Source organism: Octopus bimaculoides, chromosome 11, assembly GCF_046866305.1.
Source record: "Octopus bimaculoides isolate indiv1 chromosome 11, ASM4686630v1, whole genome shotgun sequence".
NCBI lineage: Eukaryota > Metazoa > Mollusca > Cephalopoda > Octopoda > Octopodidae > Octopus > Octopus bimaculoides.
Genome location: NC_142938.1, coordinates 23,003,120 through 23,031,013, shown reverse-complemented (window position 1 = coordinate 23,031,013; position 27,894 = coordinate 23,003,120). Strand labels below are relative to the sequence as shown.

The 27,894-nt window shown below is 36.2% G+C and overlaps 2 protein-coding genes across 5 annotated transcripts; one reads left to right on the top strand and one right to left on the bottom strand.

The window, feature by feature from the left end:
- Nucleotides 1–1,626: 1,626 nt before the first annotated feature.
- Nucleotides 1,627–13,148, bottom strand: LOC106879939 (enhancer of rudimentary homolog). Its single transcript, XM_014929698.3, has 4 exons — nucleotides 13,024–13,148; nucleotides 5,837–5,924; nucleotides 3,086–3,206; nucleotides 1,627–2,275 (listed from the first exon to the last, which is right to left on the bottom strand). Exons 1-4 carry the CDS (start codon nucleotides 13,024–13,026, stop codon nucleotides 2,179–2,181), a joined length of 309 nt encoding a protein of 102 aa, XP_014785184.1. The 5' UTR covers nucleotides 13,027–13,148; the 3' UTR covers nucleotides 1,627–2,178.
- On the top strand, nucleotides 13,056–27,720 carry LOC106879940 (mediator of RNA polymerase II transcription subunit 6). Of its 4 annotated transcripts, XM_089360593.1 has the most exons (9): nucleotides 13,478–13,503; nucleotides 15,138–15,201; nucleotides 16,624–16,780; nucleotides 17,514–17,605; nucleotides 20,699–20,781; nucleotides 21,607–21,646; nucleotides 23,838–23,906; nucleotides 24,963–25,103; nucleotides 27,517–27,720. In XM_089360593.1, exons 3-9 carry the CDS (start codon nucleotides 16,665–16,667, stop codon nucleotides 27,624–27,626), a joined length of 651 nt encoding a protein of 216 aa, XP_089216719.1. In that variant the 5' UTR covers nucleotides 13,478–13,503; nucleotides 15,138–15,201; nucleotides 16,624–16,664; the 3' UTR covers nucleotides 27,627–27,720. The 4 variants fall into 4 exon arrangements, with proteins under 4 accessions (XP_014785185.1, XP_089216717.1, XP_089216719.1 ...); XM_014929699.3 differs by lacking the exon at nucleotides 15,138–15,201 and having other exon boundaries at nucleotides 13,056–13,503; XM_089360591.1 differs by lacking the exon at nucleotides 15,138–15,201 and having other exon boundaries at nucleotides 13,359–13,503; nucleotides 24,945–25,103.
- The last annotated feature ends 174 nt before the right edge of the window (nucleotides 27,721–27,894 follow it).

Here is a 27,894-nt window from a genome sequence, read left to right as displayed (position 1 = left end):
TATCTGCCAGTCCTTGCTGTGGTACACAGGCAGAAGTTATTTGCTAGTTTATTGGCTGTAACTAGCCTTAGCTTAATAATTGTTACATACCCTCACAACCTCAATCTATTTCTCTGCCAGAAAAGTATTTATAAACACACACACACGTGTGAATATATATATATATATATATATATACATACATACACACACACACACACACACACACACACACACACACACACACGTGTGAATATATATATATATATATATATATATACACACACACACACACACATATAAATACAGTTCTGTAAAATATCATGATAATCATTTTTCTGGTATGCTTTCATAAATGAAAATTTATTTTTTAAAAAATCTGATGATTTGAGAGACAACAGGCGGCTTAGATTGTCAGCCGAAGGAGGAGCAACATGAAACTCAGAGTACTAGCATTTTTGCTGAAAACTTAAGATTGTTTAGCCCTTTTGATACCTATTGGCATTTTTGCTGAAAATTTAAGATTCACTCTTTTGATACCTACTCTCATGACATCGCCTGTAGTTGCAAAAATATGAACTTCCTCTTTTAATGTGATCTAAATTAAAACCTTCTGTCAAAAAAATTGAAGCAAAGGAAGTATATGCTAACAGAAATATGGTGACAAAAGAGTTAAAACTTACCCCTCTTTCCATAGAACACAATTATTAAGGGATTTCTTATATTAACAAACAATCTGATCTGATCTGTACACTGTATTTCCCCTGATTTGTCTTTCTTTATGTTATTAACCTCTGGTTAAAAGAACTAAGTTATTTGATGAAATAAAGAATTTTTAAATATGCAACATTATTAACTATATAATTGTTCTTTGACAATTTTTAACTTACAATTCTAATAATTGTTTTTCTTTAAAATTCTTTCCCAAACTTAAGATTGTTAAATGTTAATTTTTTTTTTAAATATTCATTTCATCCATTAGTTTTAAAATGTTCTGGTTATTTTCTATTGGAAGTTAAATGCTTTTTTTGGAATGTCACAAACTTGATTATGTTTTTAAGTTTCCTTTTATTTTCAAGCATAAATAAAATGTTTTTTTACTAAAACACATTTAAGGGTTCACTGAGTTTTGCATGTCAGACAGAAAAGCTGTTTTAACTATACAAGTGTAACGAAGTTGATGAGTTTTGTTTTAAGTATGATTCTCTACCAGTGTTACCCTCCTCTATTGTTCAAACAAGTCTGCAAATAAAGCATCTTTCTAAACATTCCAACACTGCTTTACCAAAATAGACTAATATTAATTTTTCACTATTGCTACACTTTCATGCAAATTATTCTATATTGTTGCACAAGTGGACCTCAGAGCAAGCTTTAGTAAACCATCTCACTCCAAGTCTTCACTTGGAGTGTGATAGTATCTTCCAGTATACTCCTTACCAAAGTTCTAACTTTTGAAGTTGTCATCAAAATCTTAATATTTAACCTTCCTCCATTCCATCTCTTGTTTTTAGCTCAACACATACCATGGCTAGTTTTGCTTTCTTGTGTAACTACTACATGATTTTTGAGGTACTAAAATGATTCTATGTACAATTGCAGTTCTGTTATATGGGAAAGTATTTAATGAGACAAGTGATCACAAAATATTTTAGAAATACTTTTATTCAGATATTTTTGAAACATGAGTTTTCTGTAAATTTAAAATAATCATCCATTGTTATGGAAACATGAAATGTAAGAGATGGGAACAGACTGTTTACAAAATATTTCCAGATGGATGTCAAAAATTCCACAAACTGATACACACCTTATAACAATATTAAGGATATTTGCCACGCATTGCTGAGATTTCTGCTGGATAGCTTCACCATAGCAATATATTTTAGTCTTATTAAAAAATATTTATTTGCTATTTAATTCCAAAAGAGGCAAATATCTCTCAATATCAAAGTTTTCTTTTATATGAGGCCTGACTTTCATAGAACCAATCAAAGCCATGAATTAACATGATATTTGAGATGTTAGTTATCATAAAAATATGACATAGCTAAGATATGAAAAATGGTCAATATGACAAAGGTATCTAAATGTTAAATAGTTGCCTAACTGCAGAATAATTTTTTTTCATTTGTTCAAAAAAAAAAAAAAAAAAATGATGAAATAAAAATGAACAGAGATAGTGTGGTTCTGCTTGCTTTAACCTGATCCAGCTTGTTTCCGCAGCATTATATAGATTTTCTCCTTCATCCACTCTTTGTTGTGTGGAACATAAGTCCCAGTAGATTTTTGGAATCTGATGAAAGAAGAAAAATTTAACCTTTTAGGTTTTGTAAGAAGAAAATTTTGTTAACTTTTATTTTTAAAATCCCAAATAAAATTCACTATTTCTTTAAAAGAATCACCTGTAGTCAAAATCCTTTGCAATTAAACAAAGTGTGATAATAGTCAGACATAAAAGAGACATGTTAACAAAAACTTCATAATTGTTTTATAGAATTAGCAATGAATATGCTTATTTAACTCCAGGTGAGTCCTGATCGAGAAGAGCATACTGCTGTGACTCCTATTTTTTTACCTCTGGGCCAGTATACCTTGCGCTACATTATCCAAAGGCAGTTTAAAAACTGTAGGGCAGAGGCTGTAGGTTTGTGTGTGTGTAAATTTTTTAATTTTTGTTGACACTCCGTCGCTTACGATGTCGTGGGTTCCTGTTGATCCGATCAACAGAACAGCTTGCTCGTGAAATTAACGTGCAAGTGGCTGAGCACTCCACAGACAAGTGTACCCTTAACGTAGTTCTCAGAGATATTCAGTGTGACAAGGCTGACCCTTTGAATTACAGGCACAACAGAAACAGGAAGTAAGAGTGAGAGAAAGTTGTGAAAGCGTACAGCAGGGTTCACCACCATCCCCTGCTGGAGCCTCGTGGAGCTTTAGGTGTTTTCGCTCAATAAACACTTACAATGCCCGGTCTGGGAATCGAAACCGCGATCCTATGACCACGAGTCCGCTGCCCTAACCACTGGGCCACCTGTATGTATAATGTGTGTGTGTATATCTATACTATAAAAGGCAATATGAAGTTTGGAAGTAAAGTACTTACACAAGACATGACAGATCAGTGAGTTCATCAATAAAATCAAACAACTGACTAATATCATATGTGATGGAAGGACAAGCTGGGTTCATCCTCTTCAGATGTTCTTCATAGATTTTGCAAATTCCTGCAAACAAACAATATATTTAGTCAATCTTCCCAAGAGAAGTAAAAAAAACAATCTTGAAACTTAGCCGTAGGAGTGAACTGATTTCAAATGGTTCTACAGCAATAATATTGGGTCATCCAATAAATAATGCAGTTTTTTTTTTTGTTTACTTCTTTTATTTTTCAAAATTAAGATAAACTTTTTTAATCTAAAATATACTCTCCTTCATTTTCTACAAAGCTCTTTCATCTCCCTGGTTGACTTGCAAAACCCTTCTTTCAAAATTCACTTATCCGTCACGAAAAATACTCCTCCAATACTGTTCTGACCTCATCTACAGAATTCATATTTTTTCCATCCAAATGATTTTGAAGACTGCAGAGTCCAGCAAATATGGTGGGTGGGGCATAGTTTCCCATTCAAACTGCTTCAGCTTTTGGAATGTCATCCTTGCTTATGTAGCCAAGCATTATCCTGATGGAAGAACACCTTTCGTATTGAAACCAAAGATGGTCATTTTTCTTTTAGTGCTGACTTGAATGACCAGACCCAAGCTTCTCTGTTAGTTCCTTAACAGTTTCAATGGGATTTTGTACCACCAGGGTTTGCAAGATGTCCTCGTCAAGCTCTACAGATCTTCCAGGCAGTAGTTTCTGGCTCAGAATTTCTGGAACCAAGGTTGACACTGGCTTATGCTTACTGTTCAATCTCCATATACTGCATTAATATTCCTTGCACGTTCCATTGTGTTGTTGCATTTATTGAACAACTAAAGCAAAATATGCCAAATATACTCCTTTGTCGTTTCTGTTATAGCTTTGAAAAAAAAAAACTGTTAAAATCGAACTGCACTCTTCAAAACTTGCACTAAGAATAAGGACAAGTTAAAATTACTACCTGCTTTTATAACAAGTTGATGCAGGTAGTTTATCCTGTGCTCCTCCGACTTTTGGTTTATGCAATTGAAAAGACTGCATTATTTATGGGATTACCCAATATAATTTCATGCTAAGAATTGAAAGATAACAAAAAAGAAAAATACTTAATCCTTTAGCATTCACATTATTCTGTTAAATGAACTGCTTTTTTATTCACATTGTTTTGAATTAATCCTGCATTATCTCATAGCTTCAAGATTTCAGTGTGATTGTATATTTTTAGAATGAAATTGTAGAGTATGTATGGGAGGCTTGATCTAGCCAGTTTACACATATAGCAGAGAGAATATTTGGACTAGATACGGACAGTTTAAATGCTAAAAGGTTAAAGGCATGAAAAGGCAATTGAAATCACGTTACCATTTCATGTTAAATTGCTAAAATAGACATAAAAATGTGTACATGATTGTCTAACAGTGTATACTTTTGTTTTTGTAAATTGTACATTTTAAATATCATCACTGCCTGAAAATGTAAAACATTGAGTACGGCATGTAATGTAAAGGTTCTTTCAAAACTCAGGCTCAAGACGATTATGCCCATCATTGAGGTAATAAAACATTACTAAAGTGATGTTCTTTTCATATTGTCTAGCTATAGATATGGTTATGTACTTAAGTTCATTTCACAACAGCTTGGACAAGTGTTTCCTATCATAGCTTTGGCCGTGAATGAAATTTAGCTGTGTAGAAGTCCTTCACATGGCTCTTGGGTGCCTTTAGCAAAACCCTCTTTGCTGCAAGCATTCAGGCCAGGCCTCCAGTGTGAAGATAACTTCCCCCTTTAATCACTGAGACTCCTCATTAAGCCATTAAAAAAAAATTACAATTCAGTGAAACAGTGTATGGATTGTATTACTACTGCCATCATGAGGTTACTGTCAGTTTTTCCATGACAGTAAGACTGAACAGATCTACCAAGTATCCCATTATTATTTCCTCTGAAATCTGTTATAGAAGTGTGTGTATGTGTGTATATATATATATATATATATATATATATATATATATATATATATATACAAACAAGACAAACAAGGAAGATGAAGCTATCGGAACTATGTTTACATGGTAAGGAAATAGATAGATAATAAAGAACGAAGAGGGGGGGGGGGTTAATGATCTACGCAGAAACAGGAGTACATGAACGAGGTTGAAAAGATAAAATTTCTTATCTGGTCATCTTCTGAAATTCATATTCTATCAGCAGAGGAATTGAAAATCGATATATATATATATATATATATATATATATATATATATATATATATATATACACACACAAACACACACATATGAAGGAATCCCCTGTCGTTAGACGATGTGTGAGAGTTCAACACTTTCTTACCGAACAACCACACAGATGATTTGTTTATAGTGATCAAATGTTTGTGAAGACATAAGCTGATATTGCCTTTCATCCTTTTGAGGTCGATAAAATAAGTACCAGTTGAGCACTGGAATCAATGTAATTGACTAAACCCCCACCCCTGAAATTGCTGGTCTTGTGCCACAATTTGAAATCAATACTAAATTCTAACATAAGCACAAGACCACAATTTGAGGATGAGGGAGAAAAACAGTTGATTAAATTGAACTCGGTATTTCACAGATACTTATTTTATCAACTCAAGAAGGATGAAGAACAAAATCTACGTTGGTAGGATTCAAATTTGGAACCTAAAGAGATAAAATATTGCAATATACAAACCTTCAAGGCAATCAGTCAGGGATTCATAATCTGAATAAGTTCGAGTTTCTGGTTTCGGATTAGGTTGAATTAACATAATGGTGTGAGACTACAATGAGAGGGAAAAAAAAACATTTACATATGAGGATGAGAACAGTGTATGTATATATACATATATCACATTGTACATATGTGTATATAATTTAAAAAACAGTCAATGTAAGAAGTATGGTTGTTGTTCTTTAGACGGACTCATGTTTGTACTGACCAAGCCAAAGTATTTCAATCATGACCATCTTGCCTTTTATATAGACATGTTTCCAGGTATGTGAAAGCACCTCGCTCAGTGGTTAGAACGTTGAGCTTACAATCATGAGGTTGTGAGTTTGAATCCCGGACCGGGCTGCATGCTGTGTTCTTGAGCAAGACACTTTATTTCACGTTGCTCCAGTTCACTCAGCTGTAGAAATGAGTTGCGACGTCACAGGTACCAAGCTGTATCGGCCTTTGCCTTTCCCTTGGATAACACTGGAGGCATGGAGAGGGGAGGCCGGTATGCATGGGCAACTGCTGGTCTTCCATAAACAACCTTGCCCGGACTTGTGCCTGGGAAGGTAACTTTCTAGGTGCAATCCCATGGTCAGTCATGACCGAAGGGGACCTCAGCATGTTTCCAGGACTACATTAATTAAAGTGCCCTTCCTTTTTTAAGTTTAGTAATAAAGTGTTCATGAAAATTTGGTTGCTATTTCTAACAGGTCAAGTGATCATGTATGTGCTTCTACACTGGTTCAGAGTATAGTGGAGTGGGTGCAGCTGTATGGCTTTTTTTTTCAGGCTTGATGCTAATGCTCAGGAGAGTAAAGGGAAGATAAATACAACTGATTCTTGGATCACTATCACTAAATCTATTGTAGATACTGTTTGGGTAAGATTTTATATTCTTCATGTCTGTGAAAAACGTTTCTTACATAAACTGCAAAAAATCCCAGTATATTACTGTATACAGCTTACAAGATATGCAAACTATTTACACACACATCTATATACATGGATACACATACATACACAGTGTCTAAAGTATATAGACAATGCATAAGGACATCATGTATGGAGTATTTCCATCATACTTGAGTTGCAGACCTGGTTTGACAACACATTACTTCCATAAAATAGCATTCAAGTTACAAAAACACTTACAGCTTTTGTCACAGTTCAGTAAGTCAAATGGCAATTGTTTGTGCTGTAAGTGCTTTGCTAACATTTTTTTACAAATAGTCAGCACTTGACTAAACTATTCTGTTTTGGCTTGTCTGGTGACCATTAACTAAATTATAGGCTTTGCTTTAATAGCTACATCCACAAGAGGCATAGCATTTGCATACATTCTAAATGTTTTCTATTCAATCGCAGCCAGTACTTCTCACTTAATGACTAAAACTCAACTGTCAAACTAGGCTTGCAACTCTTGATACGATGAAAATATCCCATATAGTGTTTAAAGATCATTGACAACACATTTGTCTGTATCAGGTTGTCCTATGAGTTCTGTCCAAATTTTGAATACAGAAAACAAGTGATCAAATGTTATATATATGTGTGTGTGTGTATATATATATATATGTGTGTGTGTATATATATATATAGTTGAAATTTATAGAAAAACAAAAGACGAAGACAGGTATATGAACAACAAGCAGGTGTATTAGTTTGACGCTCAGGAAAATGAAAAAGTTTTTTTACATTTCAATCTGACACTCTTCAACAGAAAAGGAATAAGAGAAAATAAAAAGAGAGAGAATATGGTATTACTGTTGTTAGCTGTGTAATGCGCAAATTCAGAAATAAAATCTCTACTGACAGTGGACAATGTTAAACAGCAAAGTCTGTATCATAAAATACAAGTTAAATAGCAAAGTCTGCAATAAGAAAAGAAAATTTTAATAATTTCAGGGAATCTCTGCATGACTGCTCAACCAGCTAGAAATAGCAACCAAATCGTTTCTACCATCTTAGGAAAGAACACATTAAATGAAGTAACTGTGGATACTGCTTGAAAATAAAATGGGAAGGTCTTGGCTGAAATACTTTGATCAAAGCACTGCTTGATCAGAGCTAACATGGAACAAAACAACAGTAGCTATTTAAGGTGCCACATCAGGTGTTCTTTCTTTGCTGGTTTACCTGTTCTTATCATGCAGTGGCCATACTGAGAATAAGGGAGAGAAAGAAAAAGAGAGAAATAGTCATCACACTGAACAGGTAGTCAGTAAGCAGACAGTGAAATGAAGGAAAGGATGGAAAAAAAAAAATAGTATTTAGGAGTGGTTGTGTGGTAAGTAGCTTGCTTACCAACCACATGGTTCTGGGTTCAGGCCCACTGCGTGACACCTTGGGCAAGTGTCTTCTACTATAGCCTCGGGCCAACCAAAGCCTTGTGAGTGGATTTGGTAGACGGAAAATGAAAGAAGCCCGTCGTATATATGTATATGTATATATGTGTATATGTTTGTGTGTCTATGTTTGTCCCCGCCCCCCCCCCCCAGCTTCGCTTGACGACCAATTCTGGTGTGTTTGCGTCCCCGTAACTTGGCGGTTTAGCAAAAAGAGACCGATAGAATAAGTACTAGGCTTACAAAGAATAAGTCCTGGGGTCGAGTTGCTCGACTAAAGGCGGTGCCCCAGCATGGCCGCAGTCAAATGACTGAAACAAGTAAAGAGTACTTCAATTTTTTTAACCAGAACACACTTTGAGCATGATGGAGTGTTGACACTATATAATGGTCAAAATGTGTAATTGTTTAACCCCAGATCAACACTGACTGAGAAGACCTTTCCAATTTTGAATGGCACATTTTTTTGGAGGGGGGTATACAAGACATTATTTAATGTGCTAATGTATCCTTCTGGTTATGAAAAACAGTACGGTGTGATTTGAGAGATTTGGCTGCTACTTCTAGCAGGTTTAGTGATATATCCATGCAGGGAAAAAGATTGAAGAGTCTAATGACAAGAGCTACTTCTGAAGTGCACTGTTGGAGAGTATGGAAGACACAAATGTCAGGACCAGTATTGTTTTGGAACAAACAGAGGAACTTGGAAACTGTATGAATATGGTGATGAGATAGGCAGAGAAGAAAAAAAAAAAGAGTGTGAAGAATTTCGTTATGTGTGGGTGGTATATTATAGAAACAGTAAAATGGAAAGCAGATTTGGTGGTTTTTATCAGCAGGAGAGCTGCTTAGAAACATATTGGTTGGGAAGGAGAAGGCAGAAGGTTGTGCAAAGTTAGTAGAAACTCATTTAGCAAAAGCCAAAAGACTCAGGTGTAAAATACACAAAAGTCTCTTTTAATCTCTTGATGGTCATTTGTGGTATTGCAGTAGCGGGTAAACAATCCCTGTTGTGAGTGACTTTTTGTAGATCTTGTACTTAGTATTCTTTGACTGTACTTCTACAGTGCAGTGTAGGAATGTGGAAAGGAAGCACCTATGTAGAAGTCTTCAGTAACTTGCTTATCTCTCACAAAAGAATCAGGGATTAATTACATTTTGCATCATGGGTGGTCAACCTAAAACTGGTAGGGCTCTGACCAGTTTGCTAACTTCAATTACCAGAATTGGGAAGCAGAAAAGCACTGTGAAGGAGGAAGACTTGAGCTTTGTCGCTTTGATTAGAAATGGTCAAATGATATGACGGGTGCAGTACTGGCTAAGTGAAAAAAGAGGTCAAGGGCATTTGGAATGTTGGCAAAGGATACTGATAAATGATAAGGTTTAGAATAGCAAGTGATTTAGTCTCTATGTCAGTGCAGAATTGTGTTATTACAGTTAGTAAAAAGGATGACTTCAGAGAAAGGTAAAATAATACAGATGTTCTCGATGCAGGATGAAACAGTCAATTAATTGGTGGTGATGGCTGGAACACTTTCAGAGAGGTTTTGAACCAGAGTAACCGGAAGTCTATGTGGCTAATATCAATGTAAGTGATGGAGAGAATGGATTCTATATACACTGACATCATCTTTCAAAATGAAGTCAAAATATAGTGTAGTCAAGACAGTGGAAAGTTAAATACTGAAGATGAGAACTGTGCTTCAGAGCAGAATATGATATATGTTAGTAGTAGGTTGTTAAGATCAGCAATATGGTGTATGTAAAGAGCCAACGGGTATAATAAAGCCTTCAGATGTAGAAAAGGGCAGTGTCCAGCAGGCTGACACTGATCTTTTATAGACTTCTACCTTGCCTGTTTTGGTGGAAGAAAGGTAAGAGGAAAGCATCTCTCTCCACATGAATCTTTGTAAGAAGTTTAGCTGAAATTCAGTGACAACAGATGGGCACCAGTTACAGAATGGGATGCAACAGTTGATAGAGAAGCCTCCCAAGAGTTCTATGCCTTGGGTTTAACTCACAGGGGACTTTCATATGGAAATCGTTAACACTTGTACCTTCACAGAAACAATGGTTACTCTACAAGGGAAGGTCAAGATTAAACTTCAAACTGGAAGGTGGAGGAAGCTGGTCTGAATGTTTGCAACAGAGGGAACCATATTAAAAACAACCAAGACCCAAATAGTAGAATTGTTATTTTAGCATCAGGTCAACCCTGATTGAGTACGTCTGATATCAAACATGTACGACGACACTTCAAGCCTTCCCATTCTTTTCTAAAATGCAGTAAATTGATTTGAGGGGGATTTGGTTGTTATTTCTCTCATGTTGAATGGTCCTGTTAGAGGCCACCACAAAATTAAGTAAATACTACGATGACCAGCAGCACTAGAGATTGTCTTACACAAATCAGTTTTCTACTCTGTGCTGTTAGAACTGACCAGGAGCTCCCAGACGAGGGACGGGCGTTCGGTGGCCTAGCAACACATATTTGCGACGTTCATTTTCAGAAGAATAAAATACCTAACATGAAAACATCAAAAGAACTAACAAAGATGAAGTCAAATCGGAATAGTGAGAGGATGAGTAAGCAAAGCGAGAATTTACAAGATTATAGTCAAAGGGGTAGAGCAGGAAAGTTTAGATGATGTGTAGTCCTGTACGAAGACACATTTGATGAAAAGCCATGACAATCCATCTACACTATTGAATGTGTAACTCGTTTTTCTCATGGCTCTACAGCCTTGAAACGAGGATAACAAGTTGGCCCAAGGTTTTAGATGTTTAAAATGAAAGTGAAAAGAAATTGACTACGCAATACGAAACTTAAAATATATATTTTAAAAATGTTTACGCATGAAAAATTAGACTTTCTGAAGAAAAAAAAAAAAAAAAAAATTTAATTTACTCGACAATTTTTAAAATCTCAAGAAAAAGAATTAACTTAGGTAGCGCAGGAGTGGCTGTGTGGTAAGAAGCTTGCTTCCCAACCACATGGTTTCGGGTTCAGTCCCACTGCGTGGCACCATGGGCAAATGTCGGGCCGATAAAAATCTTGAGTGGATTTGGTAGACGGAAACTGAAAGAAGCCCGTCGTGTATATATATATATATATATATATATATATTTGTGTGTCTGTGTTTGTTACCCTACCATCGCTTGACACCGATGTTGGCGTGTTTACGTCCCTGTAAGCTAGCGGTTCGACAAAAGAGACCGATAGAATAAGTACTAGGCTTACAAAAAATAAATCCTGGGGACGATTTGTTCGATTAAAGGCGGTGCTCCAGCATGACTGCAATCAAATGACTGAAACAAGTAAAAGAACAAAAGTTCAATTTGATTGAGAAACTGAAGCGGTAACGGTGAGGGTTATAATGAAATATCGAAGTTTAGCCCCAGATCAGAATTTACTGAGCCAGCCATGTCCATCCCATCTTTTTTTATTGGACACTGAATCTGTTTACAACTGTAGAGTGTATTACGAATATTTCGTTGCAATTTCTAGCAGGTCTGGCTCGAAGTAACACAGTTAACAGTGAATGCTAACTTTTAATACATGGAGCATAAAAAAAAAACTAGATCAGTTTGCAATGTAGCTTCTGTAACTGGAAGCTTAATGTCCTGATGAAGTCTAGGACGATGGTTCTATTTTTTTTTTATCTATGCCCATCCCCCCTTCTATTACTATTTTATTCTGGTGGATCCTCAAAGCCATTCGTTGTTTAAAAACTAACTTTATAAATACATCTTTCAAAATTTCTATTTTGTTTTTTACACACTAACTTGTGTAGGCTGAACTATGTAAAATGTTAGAGAAAGAAATCTAGCTGTTTCTTCCAATAAATACATGCAAAGCAAAACGTTTTCATGAACCCATAAAATATTACTATGGATCCCCAATTTACTATTTTGCTTGCGTGGACCCCCAAGGGTCATATGAACCCAGGTTGAGAACCAAAAGTAAACAAAAGCAGAAGGGCAGTAAAGAGTTTGGTTAGATATGATCGACAAGTCGCTCGAGCACAAACCTCACTGTCGTCGGTAAGTCCAGGGCAGCCCTGGTTAAGAAGGTATTGTCTTTTCTTTCACAGTAATGTACCTAAGGCCACATCATCCAATGTAAGTAGGTTATGATTTAGTTGATATTTTTAATAGGTGAAACAATCGCACAGAAGCTCCTTTTTAGCTCACAAACACCCCTTTACCCTCAGTGGCAAAACGAACGAATTCTTACATAATTTCCCCATGACACAAGCACTTTCAAATAAGGCCGAAATATATTTTAAATACTTCATTTAGTTACTAGCAACAAAATGTGGGTAGTAATTGTTTAATATATAATTGAGAAAGTCGAAGTCGATTTAGATGCTTAACTCCCTAGGCTGCAATCCAATTCAATTTCTAGTGTGGTTTCTAAGAGAGAAGAAAAGCCCTCCATATTTATATATATATATATATATATATATATATATATATATATATATATATATATATATTACTGGCGTTAATCATTAATTAGAGAATGCAGAAAAAGTTATTGCTTCTTTGTACTTTTTCATTCCTTGGCTTCGTATATAATTTTAGACCTCCGAACAATAGCTAAAACAAGAATAATCATCCTTTAAAATTAAATTGTAAAATATACTGAAAAAAAAAACCTTCTCTTCCTCAGACTAGTATATACCTTGTAAGTATAATGCTAAAAACTACAAAGGACTATAAGGATAAACAACCATTTAGTTCATAAATTTTGAAGGATAATGCAATAAAACAAATAGCTATGAAACTATGTAATGACGGAAATGAACAAACCATCTTAAAATTGTCTTGTAATCCAATTTCAGAGCAAAACAAAAATTCCTAGAAATAAAATTGAAGCCGGAAGTTGAGACAAGAGACTAGTTCTGCAGTTAATATTTTTCACACGGTAACCTTATAGACAGGAAAAGAATGAAATAAAAAAATTATAAATTGCCATATTCTTTTACATTTCAGAGACTTAAATTTTTTTGTTCAATTTTGAAAGTAAATTGTCACCGTACATGTCCAATTAGATGCAATAAAACGAGTAATATATACAAATTAGTACAATAACTATGTTCCCAATACAAAATATTAAAATGTGAATAAGAATATGAAACTATATTAATAATTTGAATAGTGTTTTTTTAAATTGTAAAAACTGGAAATATTGAATAAAAAGTAATAATATGAGAAAATAACAAACAACTGCATTTAGTGCCGACTACTTCGACAGTGTGTCCCGAACGAAGAGAAGAATGGCTGAGAAAGGTTAGTTATCTTGTTTAACTCTATTTTTTTTACAAAATCTGTGTTAGTTGCTTTAATTTAGCCTCCATTTGTTTTTCAGTGTATCTACGATATTGTGCTTTTAATATCGTACGTTTAATTAATTCTAATTTGTGAATTGATATATATGAAAAAGAGATGTAAACATACCGGAAATATTTACTGTCACGGAGTCTGACTGTTTCGGTCGTTTGTTGGAATTGTTTCACCTAAGTCCTAAAAAAGAAAGAAAGAAAATTCTTTACCAAAAGCATAAATATCAGCACATCATATCCTTCTCTTACAAAGGGAATTAAAAAAACTGATTTTGCAATCCGGTTTCAAACCATTCAGTTGGAAACATCGAATTATCTCTTCCAATGTCTCAATTTATCGTTATTTACATTCTTGTCTGACAGTTTCAAACCTGACGATCTTGTGCCACAGTGAGTCATATTTGGTCGACTTCTCCAGAATATCGCATTTAATGTTTTTATGTCACAATGTGACATTAGTGCTCGACATGGTATTAATAAACTGCTATGAAAAAATTGAAGCAAATTGTGTGGTTAGTAGCTCGCTTACCAACCACATGGTTCCGGGTTCAGTCCCACTGCGTGGCACCTTGGGCAAGTGTCTTCTACTATAGCCTCGGGCCGACCAAAGCCTTGTGAGTGGATTTGGTAGACGGAAACTGAAAGAAGCCCGTCGTATATATATATATGTATGTGTGTTTGTCCCCCCACCATCGCTTGACAACTGATGCTGGTGTGTTTACGTCCCCGTAACTTAGCGGTTCGGCAAAAAGAGACCGATAGAATAAGTACTAGGCTTACAAAGAATAAGTCCTGGGGCCGATTATCTCGACTAAAGGCGGTGCTCCAGCATGGCCGCAGTCAAATGACTGAAACAAGTAAAAGAGTAAAGAGTATATATATATATATATTATCACAGTCTTTTGACTGCTGCTATGCTGGGGCACTACTTGGAATGTTTTAGTTGATCAAATGGGCCTCAATACTTATTTTATTGGCCTTTTTGCCGAACTGCTAAGTTACGGGCACACAGACCGAGACCCGTTTGTAAAGCCGTGAGAAAGTGGTGAAAAACAAACTCACGCACGGTTGGGATCCACGCAGTTTCCGTCTACCGAATTCACTAAAAAAAACAGGACATTAGTCCAATGTGGTATGATGTATGCGATTATGTGATTGTGAACTTAACCAAGCTTAAATATATATATAGTGAATAAAACTGGTGATTAGAGGCATTGCAGCCTTGACCATTTTGTATTTGTATCCGCCCTTTAAGATAAGGTGTTATTCAAGGGAGATTTGGTAACTATTTGTAGCATGTTGCACGACCACGTCAACAAAAGCAAGAATACATTCTATTTTCCTCATTAATAAAAAAGAATGTCCAGAGAAAGTTCAGTAGTCCAGCACATTAATTTGTGGATTTATAGAATTTATCAAACATAAATTGAATGTTTTGTTAATGAGAGTGAGATCTCAGGAGGTAGTGTTACCATACTTAATTTTCTTGACAATTGTGACAGATTCCTTCTCAATAGAAGGATACAACAATTCAGTTTTAGAGTGTGAGAAAAAGGTGACCTCTCAGTGTTAATGTTGCAGCTAGAGCAGTGTCTGATGTATTGGTTTCAACTGTAAATGGGATAGAGTTGTCAAGAGCATGGGGGTAAGTATTTTCTATGTTGACTTTAATACTTTTGAAGGCAGTAACAATTTCTTGAAATATTGGAAAAGTAATATATTTCATTAAGGGTCTTACTTTATCCAAGCAAGACTGGCACTGGTGAGGTTACCTTGAGAAGTCTTGTGAAGTATGATAGACGGACAGAAACAAGTGTCTTGCTGTAGAGGAGGTACATGGCTATCCCAGCTGAAGAGAGAGAAACGAGATGATGGTGATGATATATTAGGGCACACCCTTAATGTACAAGGTGAATATAAGAAAGAATATAGACAGAGGCTCTGAATGGTTAGGTGGATAGGAGAATAATAAATAGTTAGAGATGGAGATACAGGTGAATGCAGTCAATGATGACTATGCTGTTAAGGTGAAAGAAATAGGACTGGGTCAAGGAGGGGGAAGAGGAGATGAGTAACACTACTAAAGAAAGGTAGGAAGTGGAGTAACATCAGAAATAAGGAGATGCTGTGAAGTGTGGGGCAATAGGTGAGAGAGGGCTGCACAGTGACAGAGATGGAGGTCACTGATCAGAGGAATCTAGAGGTGGAAAATGTGATGAATGAAGATGGAGGAGACTTTGAAGGCAGATATGCGAAGGTGTTTAGGAGAAAGGGGTGCTCAATAGAAAATAAATTGGTAAGAGATGATACTGAGAATGGGAAATAAGTTCCAGTTCAGTGTCTTCCTGTAGCATTTAGATTGTAAATACTGGCTTTGTTTATCTGTAATCCAAGGCACTGTCTTGCGGAACCGCTGTTTCCAAATCTAGCATTTTATTCTAGAGTAGTCGGAGTCTTTCATTATTCCAGAAATAAAAACACCTATTATTGACACTACTTTAAAGTTACATTCTTTAGCCAGTAGTTTCAAAGCTTAAAGAAACTGATTCAGGGATTCAGTTTGCTATTATATGTGAATGGTGAGCTGATGTGTTATGAAACCCTTGCTCACCAGTTTGATATAGATGCCTTAATTTTAGTGTTAACAAAATACTTGTCTGTATGCTGAAGTATTTATTTATAGCTAGCCATTTGAGATTAAGTATTGTTACAATAGACAATGCAGTACTAATGACCTCAGGCTGGTTGTCTAGTACTGTATTGACTTATTGACTCTCTTCTTATTCCTTATCAGCTGTACCATAGTGGATAAATAGTACTGAATCCTTATGAATAATGGTTCTTAATTCAAATCTAATCAAATGAAGTATATGTATAGAATAGTCTGTTTTAAATTGATGTTGAAAGCATTATAGAATAAACATATCATGAGAAAGGAGGAAAAACCTCAAACTTCTCTAGCTTTAATAGCAACCAAACTAATACACATACACACACACATACAAAGACATGTTATAAATTTCACTCTCTTAAACTTATTAGAACTTTACTTTTTCAATTTCCTCAGAATCTCTTGGAATCTCCTGGCAAAACAGTGCATGGATACCCATGTTAAACTCCTCCAATGTATTGGATTATTTTTCTGAACGAACTAATCCATTCTATGATCGAACATGCAACAATGAGAATGTAAAAATGCAGCACCTAAACCCAGAGCAATTGAGGTGAGTTGTAACCTAAATTATCATTATAGATGGATTTTATACTTTATCTGTGTGTGTTTGTGAGAGAGAGAGAGAACATCCCCTTCTCTAGCTGTCCCTATAACTAGCCTGTATTTTTCAAAGGCATAACCTTTTTAAACACTCAACTGACTACATTGGTAAGTATTAGACTTTTTGCCAAAGTTCATATCACACTGTTCCTAGCATTTGTCCAGTTTGCCTTGCCATAGAAGTGAATAATAAGAAAGCATAATGGTAGTATGATTGAGAAGTTTGCACCTTAGGCAAGTATCTTCTATAGTCACAGACTAGCCAAAGCCTGATGAGTGGATTTGTTGGACAAAAACTGAGAGAAGACTCATTTTAAGTTTTTGTGTATGTGCACGCGCATGTCTATATATTTGTCTACATCTGTAGTTGTTTGTATGAAAGTGTGGTGAGTGATATTGTTGTTTCTCCTATCTACAAATCACTTGATCACTTCAAATCTTAGAAGATGTTAGGGTTTCAACAACTGAGGTGGGTTAAGATATTTTCTGATCCTAAAGAAATACTAAAAAGGATCTTATAATCTGATGGATGATGGGGCTCACCACCAATTGCATTTCGTGTCAATTTATAATTTAAATTGTTAAATCTGGGATATTAGTTCCCCTTCAAATTTTTTTTTTTTTATTTTGTAATAATTTTACCCTCTTTACCCACCAATTTCTGTAATTTTTTTCCATTGCAGCTCAATGACTGGGTTGGAATATGAGTTGCTCCATGTCCAAGAACCTATTCTCTATGTCATACGGAAACAACACCGGCATTCACCAACCCAAGGTAAATTCCTCTTTCATATTCTGTCGCTATTTCATTGTTTTTGTGAATTGTCAAAGAAGGGTACTTTGTGTACTAATTTAGAGGCCTTGTAGTGGGTAAAAAGTGTTTCGAGTATGTGATTGAAAGCTTAAAAGTTTTTCAAAGCAGACTATTTTATAAATTGTATCTTAAAGGTTGCAGAAGTTGGAAGTGAATTAGAAGGTTGTTTTAAGGAATTCCATGAATAATGCTAACCAAAACTTCTCATAGGAACCCATAGCTGATGTTCTTTTCTACTCTAGGCACAAGGCCCAAAATTTCTGGGGAGGGGGCCAGTCAATTAGATCGACTCCAGTACGCAACTGGTACTTAGTTTATCAACCCCTAAAGGATGAAAGGCAAAGTCAACCTCAGCAGAATTTGAACTCAGAACGCAATGATGGACGAAATACCACTAAGCATTTTGTCTGGTGTGCTTACGTTTCTGCCATCTTGCCGCCTTCCTGATGTTAACATAATGTTGGAGACTTATGGTTCAAATCACAGTAGAAATTGGAAACATTTTCTATAAAATAAAATGGTTTCATTTGCATTTCTGTCACAGCACAACTAACACCTGTTCTGTACGATCCAATGATGTGAACATATTTGTACTGTTTATCACTCAATTTCATATATATATAAAATTCGAATTCAATGACTGGCACCCGTGCCAGTGGAGCAATAACAGCACCATCTGAGCGGCATCACTGCCAGAGCAATAGTCTCGCTTTCGTGCCGGTGGCACGTAAAAAGCACCATTGAGCGCGATCATTTCCAGCTTTGCCTTACTGGCACTTGTGCTGGTGGCATGTGAACAAAACATTGGACTGACTCCTGTGCAGGTGGCACGTAAAAAACACCATTTGAGCATCACCGTTGCCAGTACTGCTGGACTGGCCCTCGTGCTGGTGGCACGTAAAAAGCACCCACTACACTCTCAGAGTAGTTGGCGTTAGGAAGGGCATTCAACTGTAGAAACTCTGCCAGATCAGATTGGAGTCTGGTGCAGCCATCTGGTTCACCAGTCCCCAGTCAAATCGTCCAACCTATACTAGCATGGAAAGCGGACGTTAAATGATGATGAGTGATGATGATATATATATATATATATATCATCATCACCGTTTAACATCCGCTTTCCATGCTGGCATGGGTTGGACGGTTTGACTGAGGACTGGTGAGCCGGAGGCTGCATCAGGTTCAATCTGATCTGGCAAAGTTTCTACAGTTGGATATCCTTCCTAATACCAACCATTCTGAGAGTGTAGTGGGTGCTTTTACGTACCGCCATCATGAGGGCCAGTCAGGCAGTTCTGGCAACGACTACGCTCAAAAGGTGTTTTTTATGTGCTACCTGCACAGGAGCTAGTCTGGCAGCACTGGCAACAACCACGCTCAAATGTTGTTTTTCACATGCCACTGGCACATGTACCAGTAAGGCAATGCAAGCAATGATCACCCTCGAATGGTGCTTTTCACGTGCCACTGGCACGGGAGCCAATCCGTGGCCCTGGCAACGATCACGTTCAGATGTGCTTTTAACATTCCACTGACACGAGTGCCAATCAGGCGGTACTGTCATCAGCCATGTCAGCGATTATGAATGTAGATAGTTTCTGTTACCTAGATGACCTAATTTGTAGTGGAGGAGGATATTCTGAAAGTATAGTTGCTTGAATAAGTATGGAATGGATTAACTTCAGAGGGCTTTTACCTCTGTTTGCAGCAAAAGGTCTATCTGAGTGAAAGGTAGATTGTATCATGCTTGTGTATGTACAGCAATGCTACATGGTAGTGAGATGCAAAGAAAAGATAGGAATGAAGCTAGTATGCACTGCTGGATGTGCAGTGTCATTGTGCATGTACAATAAAGTGCTAATATACTGAGAGAAAAGTTAGGCATAGAGGAATCAGATGTAGTGTGCATGAGAAACAACTGCATTGGCTTAATCACATAATGTGTATGGATGAGGACAGTTCCATAAAGTGCCAGTCACTTAAAGGTGATGAAACTTGTGGTGACCCAGGAAGACATAAGACAGAGAATTACAGGCTGATTTCAAGATACTGAGCTTTACAGAGGAGATGACAAAGGACCAAGATGATTGGTGTTTCGCTGTGCGCTTTTGCTGTGTGTGAGAAGACTTGTCCATTACAACAAAAATGATATCCTAAAACGACTTAGTTATGCTCGTACATGCAGGGCCTTGCCCCTGTTCCCTATCTTGGCTGCTGAGAGCAGAATTAGCAAATATTACATCCCCTCCCTTCCAGCTACCTTCCTCCCTCCTCTCTTCCATGCATATGTGAGTGTGTATTTACCTGCATTTATGCATACAAACAAACAACCTACTGCATTGGCATCAGCTGTTTCAAGTGAGTCAGTGTCGGTTGTGTCTATGCCATTATTCATTATCAGCATATCAGTTCACTGCTAAATCTAGTGGTGATGAGTTGACTGTGGAGATGTTGTATTGGATACCTGCACAGAGGGAGTTCAAATCTTCTACTGGTGTTCTTACCTGCTTCTGAACAAGTCACATTTGTCTACATCACTTAGTTTACCTAACTGTTGAGAACAGATATCAGGACATTTGGGAGTGTTATCTTTGACAGGTATCATATTGATTTCAAATTTTGGCACAAGGCCAGCAATTTTGAGGGAGGAGTAAGTCGATTACATTGACTCCAGCATTCAACTGGTACTTATTTTATCAACCCCAAAAGGATGAAAGGCAAAGTTGACCTTGGCAGAATTTGAACTCAGAATGTAACAACAAACGAAATACTGTTAAGCATTCTGCCAGTTCAGTCTTTTTGACAGGTATAATATTGACAAGCATCATATCTAAGGGTAGACTTATATTTCATTGTTTCACATGATTAAATGGGAATTAAGCTCTGGATTCTAAGAATCTCTCCTCTCTTAGGAGAAGGATTTTACACATTACATTTACTGCTAGATCTGTGTTTGCAAAGGATCCACATTCCTAAGCACCAAAATTATGTTGCAATTTTGTTTTGTTCCCCTTTTTGTCCAAAATTATTGACTCCTTTTGTTTTCTTTTCCAGTTACACCTCTTGCTGACTATTACATCAGTGCCGGTATTGTCTACCAGGCACCAGATTTAGGTTCAGTAGTCAACTCCAGAATGGTAATTATTATTTAATTATACAATTTAGGCTTTCTTTTTTAGAACTGAATATATACCATCATCACTTAAGTTCTCTCAATGTACCCTTATCACTTCTTGTCTTATTTATTGTTTCTCATCTTCCTTGTGCCATACAAAGAATTTTAATCATTTTGTATTTAAACTGGCCAGATATGACTTCTCACACCTATCTACAATGTCGTTTTAAAAACAATCAATCACATCATTGAAATTTCAAGGGTATGAGATAATGCATGATGAATTCAAAACAATGTGAATAAATAAGCATTGCATTTGAGTGAGTAATCTGAATGCTAAAGAGTTAAACCAATGTTTCCTCCTTAACCATGTTTACCACCAAAAAGAACCTTTAATAATTGAAACAGAAAGTTAATTATATTAATTTCTTCTAGTTATATTCATCCCCCACCCTAAGAGTGGGGGGGGGTAAAAAAACGTCTGTAGGTACTAGTCCATTTCCACTCTCTAACCACGGGCACAAATAATAAACTGAGTTTTCATTGGTTAAATTTATGTATCAAGAGTTTGTAAGACAAGTTAGGAAACTTTCATTCTTGCTCACTAGTCTACAGAAAAAAGAAACCTTTATTTGTCTTTTTAGTGCTCTTGTTACTAATACTACTATTACATGCTACCAATACAACCATTACTCTCAGTTGTTACAGAGCATTTTATTTTCTTGCCTACTTTAATATCATGCTTATTATGTGTCTTCTGTTTTTATTGTCCTTTTGTCCCTTCTCTCTTTCCCTCTATCAAGCATTTCAAGTTTACTTTGCTCCAGTGACTGTGTTTCTTTTTCAGTTAAACACTGTTCACAGTTTGCAGTCAGCATTTACAGAAGGTAAGGCTTTATGATTAATCCAAAACTAACCTCTCATTGAAAGCATTTTGTACCAGGGATAGCTACCTTTTCCTGTTCTAAACTATACAAAAATTTTTAATCAATTTGGATTTCAGTGTTGTCTTCCTTACCTATGTTGACAAAAATTACCATTAATATTAATAGAACACACATCTCATTGTCTAAGTTGGGAAAGATATGTTCTATTAATATTACTAAGAGTTCTGATGCCACGTAAAAAGCATCCAGTCTACACTGTAAAGTGATTGGCATTTGGAAGGGCACCTAGCTATAAAAACCTTTCCAAAACTGATCTCACCTGTGCTTGTGCCACGTAAAAAGCACTAGGTCCATTCTGCTAGGAAGGGCATCCAGCCATAAAATCCCTGCCAAAGCAGACACAAAAGTCTAGTGCAGGCTCTTGCCTGGGCAACTCCTGTCAAACTGTCCAACCCATGCCAGCATGGAAGATGGACGTTAAATGATGATGATGATGATTAATGATACTTCCTTTCATTGAGTGTAATTTTATCTGCTTAAAATAATTAGGATTGAGGCTTCTACATTAAGAATGTTATCTCCCACATAAATATAATATTGTATAATGTATGAGTATCTCTTTAGCTTGTAGTGCTGAATTTAACTCCTGTTTTGGAGATACAGATGGGTTCTGCTGGGTTGGGCTGCTTGCAATAAATTTCAGAAAGATGTAGTATTTGGTGGTATTACACAGAAAACTCCACTCCATTGAGTTATAAGATTTATTATCCCCTATGTGAAAATCTGAGTCAAATTAGCTGTTGACTTTTGGAGTTCATTAATAAATAGTACTTTTCATCAATATGATACTTGGCAGTTATATGAATTTTTTAGCCTAAGGCACAGACATACCTACATTGTGAAGATGTTCACTTCACAATCACACAATTTCAGGTTTGGTTCCACTGAGTAGCATTTTGGGCAAGTGACTTCTACTATAGCCTTGGGTTGAGGCTATAGTAGACATTTTGGGAGTGCATTGTGCTTGACAGAAACTATGGAAGCTCATCATATTGTTTTGTTTTTATGCGAGGAAGTACTTGAGGCAGGATTTTTATAGCTACATACTTTTCCTGTCACCAACCTTTACCTTTTTTTCCAAGGAATTTGAAAGCACAGAGTTAGAGGACTATCAACAGTAAATGTCAAATGTGTGTGTGTGACTAACTTGTTGCTTTTCTGTGTACTAAATTCCCTCACAATGCATTGTTGAGCCCAAGGCTATAAAACAAGACGCACAAGGTGTTGTGCAATTATGGTTGAAAGCAAGCAAACTTTTAACAACACAGTAATGCCTTCTCTTGCAGTATATGCATATACCTGTGGTGGGTGAATATATGCTAGTCTTCATGTGTCCTCTCATTGATATTGCTTGGCTGGTGTTGACATTGTTCATGTCCTCCACAAAAGTTCAGTGGTGGAGACATGGAATACAGTAGTCATTCAAAAACAGGTAAAGATTGGAACATTGATGGTAATGATTTCATTCCAAGATATGTGAATTGCAGTAAAGTTATTGTTAATTTGTAGAGGTGAAACGGTTGAGTGGATAAGGTATTGAACTATCTACTCCTCATATGAAATCAATTTTTATTTTGTTTTACGTGGTACACTTTATTTTGTTTGTCAGATATATGTGCCAGTTCATCTTGTAATGTTATCTGCATTAGAGTAGTGACTTATCTGAGGAAAATGTATCCTAGGTTCATCCTGCAATAAAACTAGAGTTAAATACTGTCTCTTAGAGACTCTTCAGAGCTCAGTTGATACCTTTCTACTTGACTCATTAGTTCTTCAAACATTGACTAGCAACCTCTTAAATATCTTGTTGGCTAAAGAATAATATATCTATTGAATATTTGTTTATTTATAGAATAAGATATCTAAATTAAAACCTGCTTGATGTGTTTACTACTCTTTTCAATAACACCTACCACCACCTCAACTCCACTATTAAGCACCTTGTGAAATTTTTCCTCTCTAGTAATATATTCCACTGTAATTATTTGTTCATGGTTTCCCATTCAATCATTTGTCTGCAAGTATTCAGACCAAAGGTCAGGCTTCTTTATTCTCTCTCTATATATACATATTTATATTGTTGGACTAATGTTAATATCCTTTAACTGTTTAATTTCCAAACGTTTTGCAGCGCTCAGTTATGCTCGGTACCATCCATCAAAAGGATATTGGTGGGAATTCAAAGATAAAGAAGAAACAGGTAACTTATACGATTCTGTTTTATTGATCATACTTTGTCAATGACTTATGTAAATATTATATTATAAAGTTCCCTTGTTTCACACATTATTTCTTCAGCATTCGCTTATTAGTATATATCATTCAATTTTAAAGCCTCTAATTGTGAACATCTATGTATCTATGTGTGTGTATACATGTATACATACATACATTCACACACATATAGATATGTATATCATCATCACTGTTTTAATGCCAAATTTTCCATGCTTGAAAGGGTCAAACAGAATTCATTGAAGCAGATGGCTAGATGTCTTTCTTATCACCGACACTCACTTATTTTCAAGCAAGTTAATATTTACCCAGAGCTGGACATGTCTTATAGAAAATTGGCTTCAAACGATGGAAAAACTCATTTACAACTATTATGCGATGTCATAATTCAAAGAGAGAGAGAGAAAGATACATGCGTGTGCAGTCGTTCACATATGCACAAAGCCTCTTTCAGTTTCTGTCCACCAAATTCATTCACAAACCTCTGTTTGACCTGGGGTTATAGTGGAAGACTCGCTTCAGATAACTCATAGTAGGACTGACTCAGATCCATGTGGCTGGCAAGTGAACTTGTTAACCTCACAGCTATGCCTATGCCATATGTGTGTGTACACACACACACACATGCAATTTGCACAGGGTTAATAAAATATCTAACAGGAATTGAGTAATCAACTATGCTCCTCCCCTAAAAGGTGTGCTTTGGTGCCAGTGTAAAGAGAAGAAAACATTATTAGATTATGAATAAATAAATGGCTAATACTTTCAGTGCTACAAAGGTTATTGAAGAACCTTCCAGAATTAATCACATTAGTTGCTGTTTCTTTGATTATGCTATTACATATAATTAATACATAAAATTATTTTCTTCATGGTATTGCTGCCCAGCTTTACTTACTTGTGCCGTAACTAAGTCAGTTACAATAATCTATAGTTATTAATAATTTATGATTTGACAGCTTTTCGTTTTTGTATAAATTTGCTTAATTACTTGGTTATCCAGTAACTTTTCTTTTTACAGAAAAGAGTAAAGTAAAAGACACCAAGAAAAAAGAGGAACCAAGTTCAGTATTCCAACGACAGCGAGTTGATTTACTACTTTCTGAACTGAGCAAAAAGTTCCCTCCCCGGTTTGCAGCTCCTGCACAGCCAGACCAAAAAGGTAATTTCTTGAACACTTTCATTCTTCTTGGTCAGTCCTTTAACCAGTGATGTTAGGTAGAGCAACCCACTTCTGATTCAGCTGCTTTTTTTTTTTTTAATGAAGGGTAATGTCTCAACTTCATTTTTATGCAAACACAACCTTAGATACAGATAACAGTATGATTTATTGTAAAACATAGCCAGAGATTTAAGCTCTGCTTGAGCTTCCCCTTGTACATAGATGGCCTATACGCTATTACTTCTAACCACTCGTGCAATTGATATGAGGGGTGTTCATCAAAATTTCCCCTGACCCACTTTCAGTTATTGCAGGAAACGGAACTTGTACAGGTATAATCATACATGTCTCTACATGTCACATTGTAAATTGCAGCTTTCCACAAGTATTCATTTGTCTTTTACAGCTGCTGAAGTGGACTAGGGTGTTATATAATGGAGGCAGTTGAATGCAGATCAGTGATCAGGTTCTTATACTTGAAAGGTCATACACCAAAACAGACTTTTCATGAGATGAAAGAAGTTTATGGTGACGAAATCATTCATTACCATTTGCACATGAAGAAGTTGTCTGCTCGATGGATTCCCCGGATGCTCACACCTTTTCAGAAGCAGGATCAAGTCAATTGCTCCCAGGCTCTTTTGGCAATGTGCCAAGAAAATGAGGAGGGCTTTTTCAGCAGACTTTTCACACCGGATGAAACATGGGTCCATCACTATGATCCTGAGACTCAAGTCCAATCAAAACAATGGAAGCATGACAACTCACAAACCCCAAAGAAGGCTCATGTCCAACTCTCAGCAGGCAAGGTGATGCTCACAGTGTTTTGGGACCAGCATGGAGTAGTGATGATGGATTTTCTGGCAAAGGGCACCACACTTAATGGGGCATATTATGCTTCTCTGCTGCAGTGAGGTGTGGCATGCTGACCAAAGGAGTCCACCTCCTCCAAGACAACACCGCAGTTCACAATGTGCATGTTGCCCAGATGAAAACACACTCCTGTGGCTATGAAATCCTTCCTCATCTCCCTTACTCTCCTGACCTTGCACCTCTTTCCAACCATGGAGTCTTTTTTGAAGGGGAAGCTCTTTTCAGATGATGATGTGAACTTATTTCCAAAATAAAGTCTTGGCTCCAGATGCAAGCTACTGATTTCTACAGATAAGGTCTTCACAGCTGCATAAGGCAATGGGAGAAGTGTGTCACCATTGGTGGTAGCTATATAGAGAATGACTAATAATTATGCCAAGTTTCGTTATCCCAGTCCTTGGGAAGTGGGTCAGGAAAAATCTTTAATGAACACCCCTCGTACCTCACTGTACACAAGCATCAATCTCATTCAAACTAGACATTTCTTACCAGACCTTTCTTATGGATTGGTCAGAAATTGTACTGGTTTTTGTTTACCCTACTCTCTCTCTCACACACACATCTATCTATGTGTATACAACTGGAAATAGGGATTCAAAGAATCAAGCAATTCTTACTGTAAGCTCTCTGCAGATTGTTTGGCAACCATAAAAACAGTAGTTGAGTGTAGGTAAATATTAACATTACCATGGTTCTGAAAATCTATGATTCACAGTGTTGGAAAGTATATGATAATTAATCAGATTCAGGAGAAGTGAGAAAGGGAAAAATATTTTTTTGCCTCTTACTTCTCCTGAATTTGATTACTTACACACACACACGTTAAGTTTCTGCACCGATGCACTGTGTGATATGGGACGAAGCCCAGATACCATTTGATTGTGTAGTGAACTTTGTAACTACACTACTGTCTCTGTCAAAACATATTTATAAAATGTAACCTCACTCTTGCTAAGATGGATATCATCATCAACATTGCCTTTATGTCTGTTCCCTCATGCTGGCATGCGTTGATTTGGTCTAGAATAGACCATCTTTCCAGGTTTTTATCCTGCATATTGTATTTCAGCTGATGACTTATGGCCTGATACCTTTTCTATATCTATCAGTTTGTTCAAAGTGATATGAGATAGAAATGACTTGAATTCTTGGAAGGTAAAATTCTCCAATGATAGTCACAATAAACACTAATTTTCTTCCTTCACAATATATAAACATGGAACAAAAAAGAAAATGTTTTAGTTGAACAGACACCTAGGTCATCATTTGACCCTAAGAAATACTTATGTTTAACATCATCTTTATTTATTTATGTCTTTTAAATTATTCTGTTAACCTGAGCTTGTACCATTGCTTTAAATATAATCCTCTCTTTGCACTCTGTGTGTTGATTAGTGGTGCTCATTCACTTGCAAGCATTCAAACCAAGTTTCCTGTTTCTTCTTCCTCCTGATTAAAACCATAAAAAATTTTTGTGAAAACATACATATCTACTACCGCCAACACAAGTTATTGAATAATAACCACTCTACTTTTTCAGATGAAAGACCTGAAGTGAGAGTGGAAAGTCGAATGGATAAAACGGATGACAAACAGAATTCTTCTGGAACCAAAGTTCCCCCAGAAAAGAAGCCTAAATTAATGAGATAATGGAAATTGGACAAACTCTCTCCCACCCTTTTTTTTCTAAACATTTTTCTCCTTATTATTTTGGATTAGAATTCAATAAACAATTCATATTAATCATTTTATTGTATTTGTATGTGAAGGTGAACGTATTTTAAAGCAAGAAAATACCTGTGCTTTGTTTTCAATTTCTTGTAATAACAGGCTAATCAGATAATAACAATTCAAAGTAATTAACTACGAAAAAAGCTTTTGTGCATTGGCAGAGAATATTACCCTCACCGGTGCTAGT

Coding starts and splice junctions, on each gene's coding strand:
- LOC106879939 (XM_014929698.3), bottom strand. Junction 3,207..5,836: donor CCTGACTGATTGCCTTGAAG/GTTTGTATATTG, acceptor GTTTGTTTGCAG/GAATTTGCAAAATCTATGAA. Junction 2,276..3,085: donor ACTGATCTGTCATGTCTTGT/GTAAGTACTTTA, acceptor TTCTTTCATCAG/ATTCCAAAAATCTACTGGGA.
- LOC106879940 (XM_089360591.1), top strand. Junction 16,781..17,513: donor CTAAACCCAGAGCAATTGAG/GTGAGTTGTAAC, acceptor TTTCCATTGCAG/CTCAATGACTGGGTTGGAAT. Junction 21,647..23,837: donor GCAGTCAGCATTTACAGAAG/GTAAGGCTTTAT, acceptor AACGTTTTGCAG/CGCTCAGTTATGCTCGGTAC.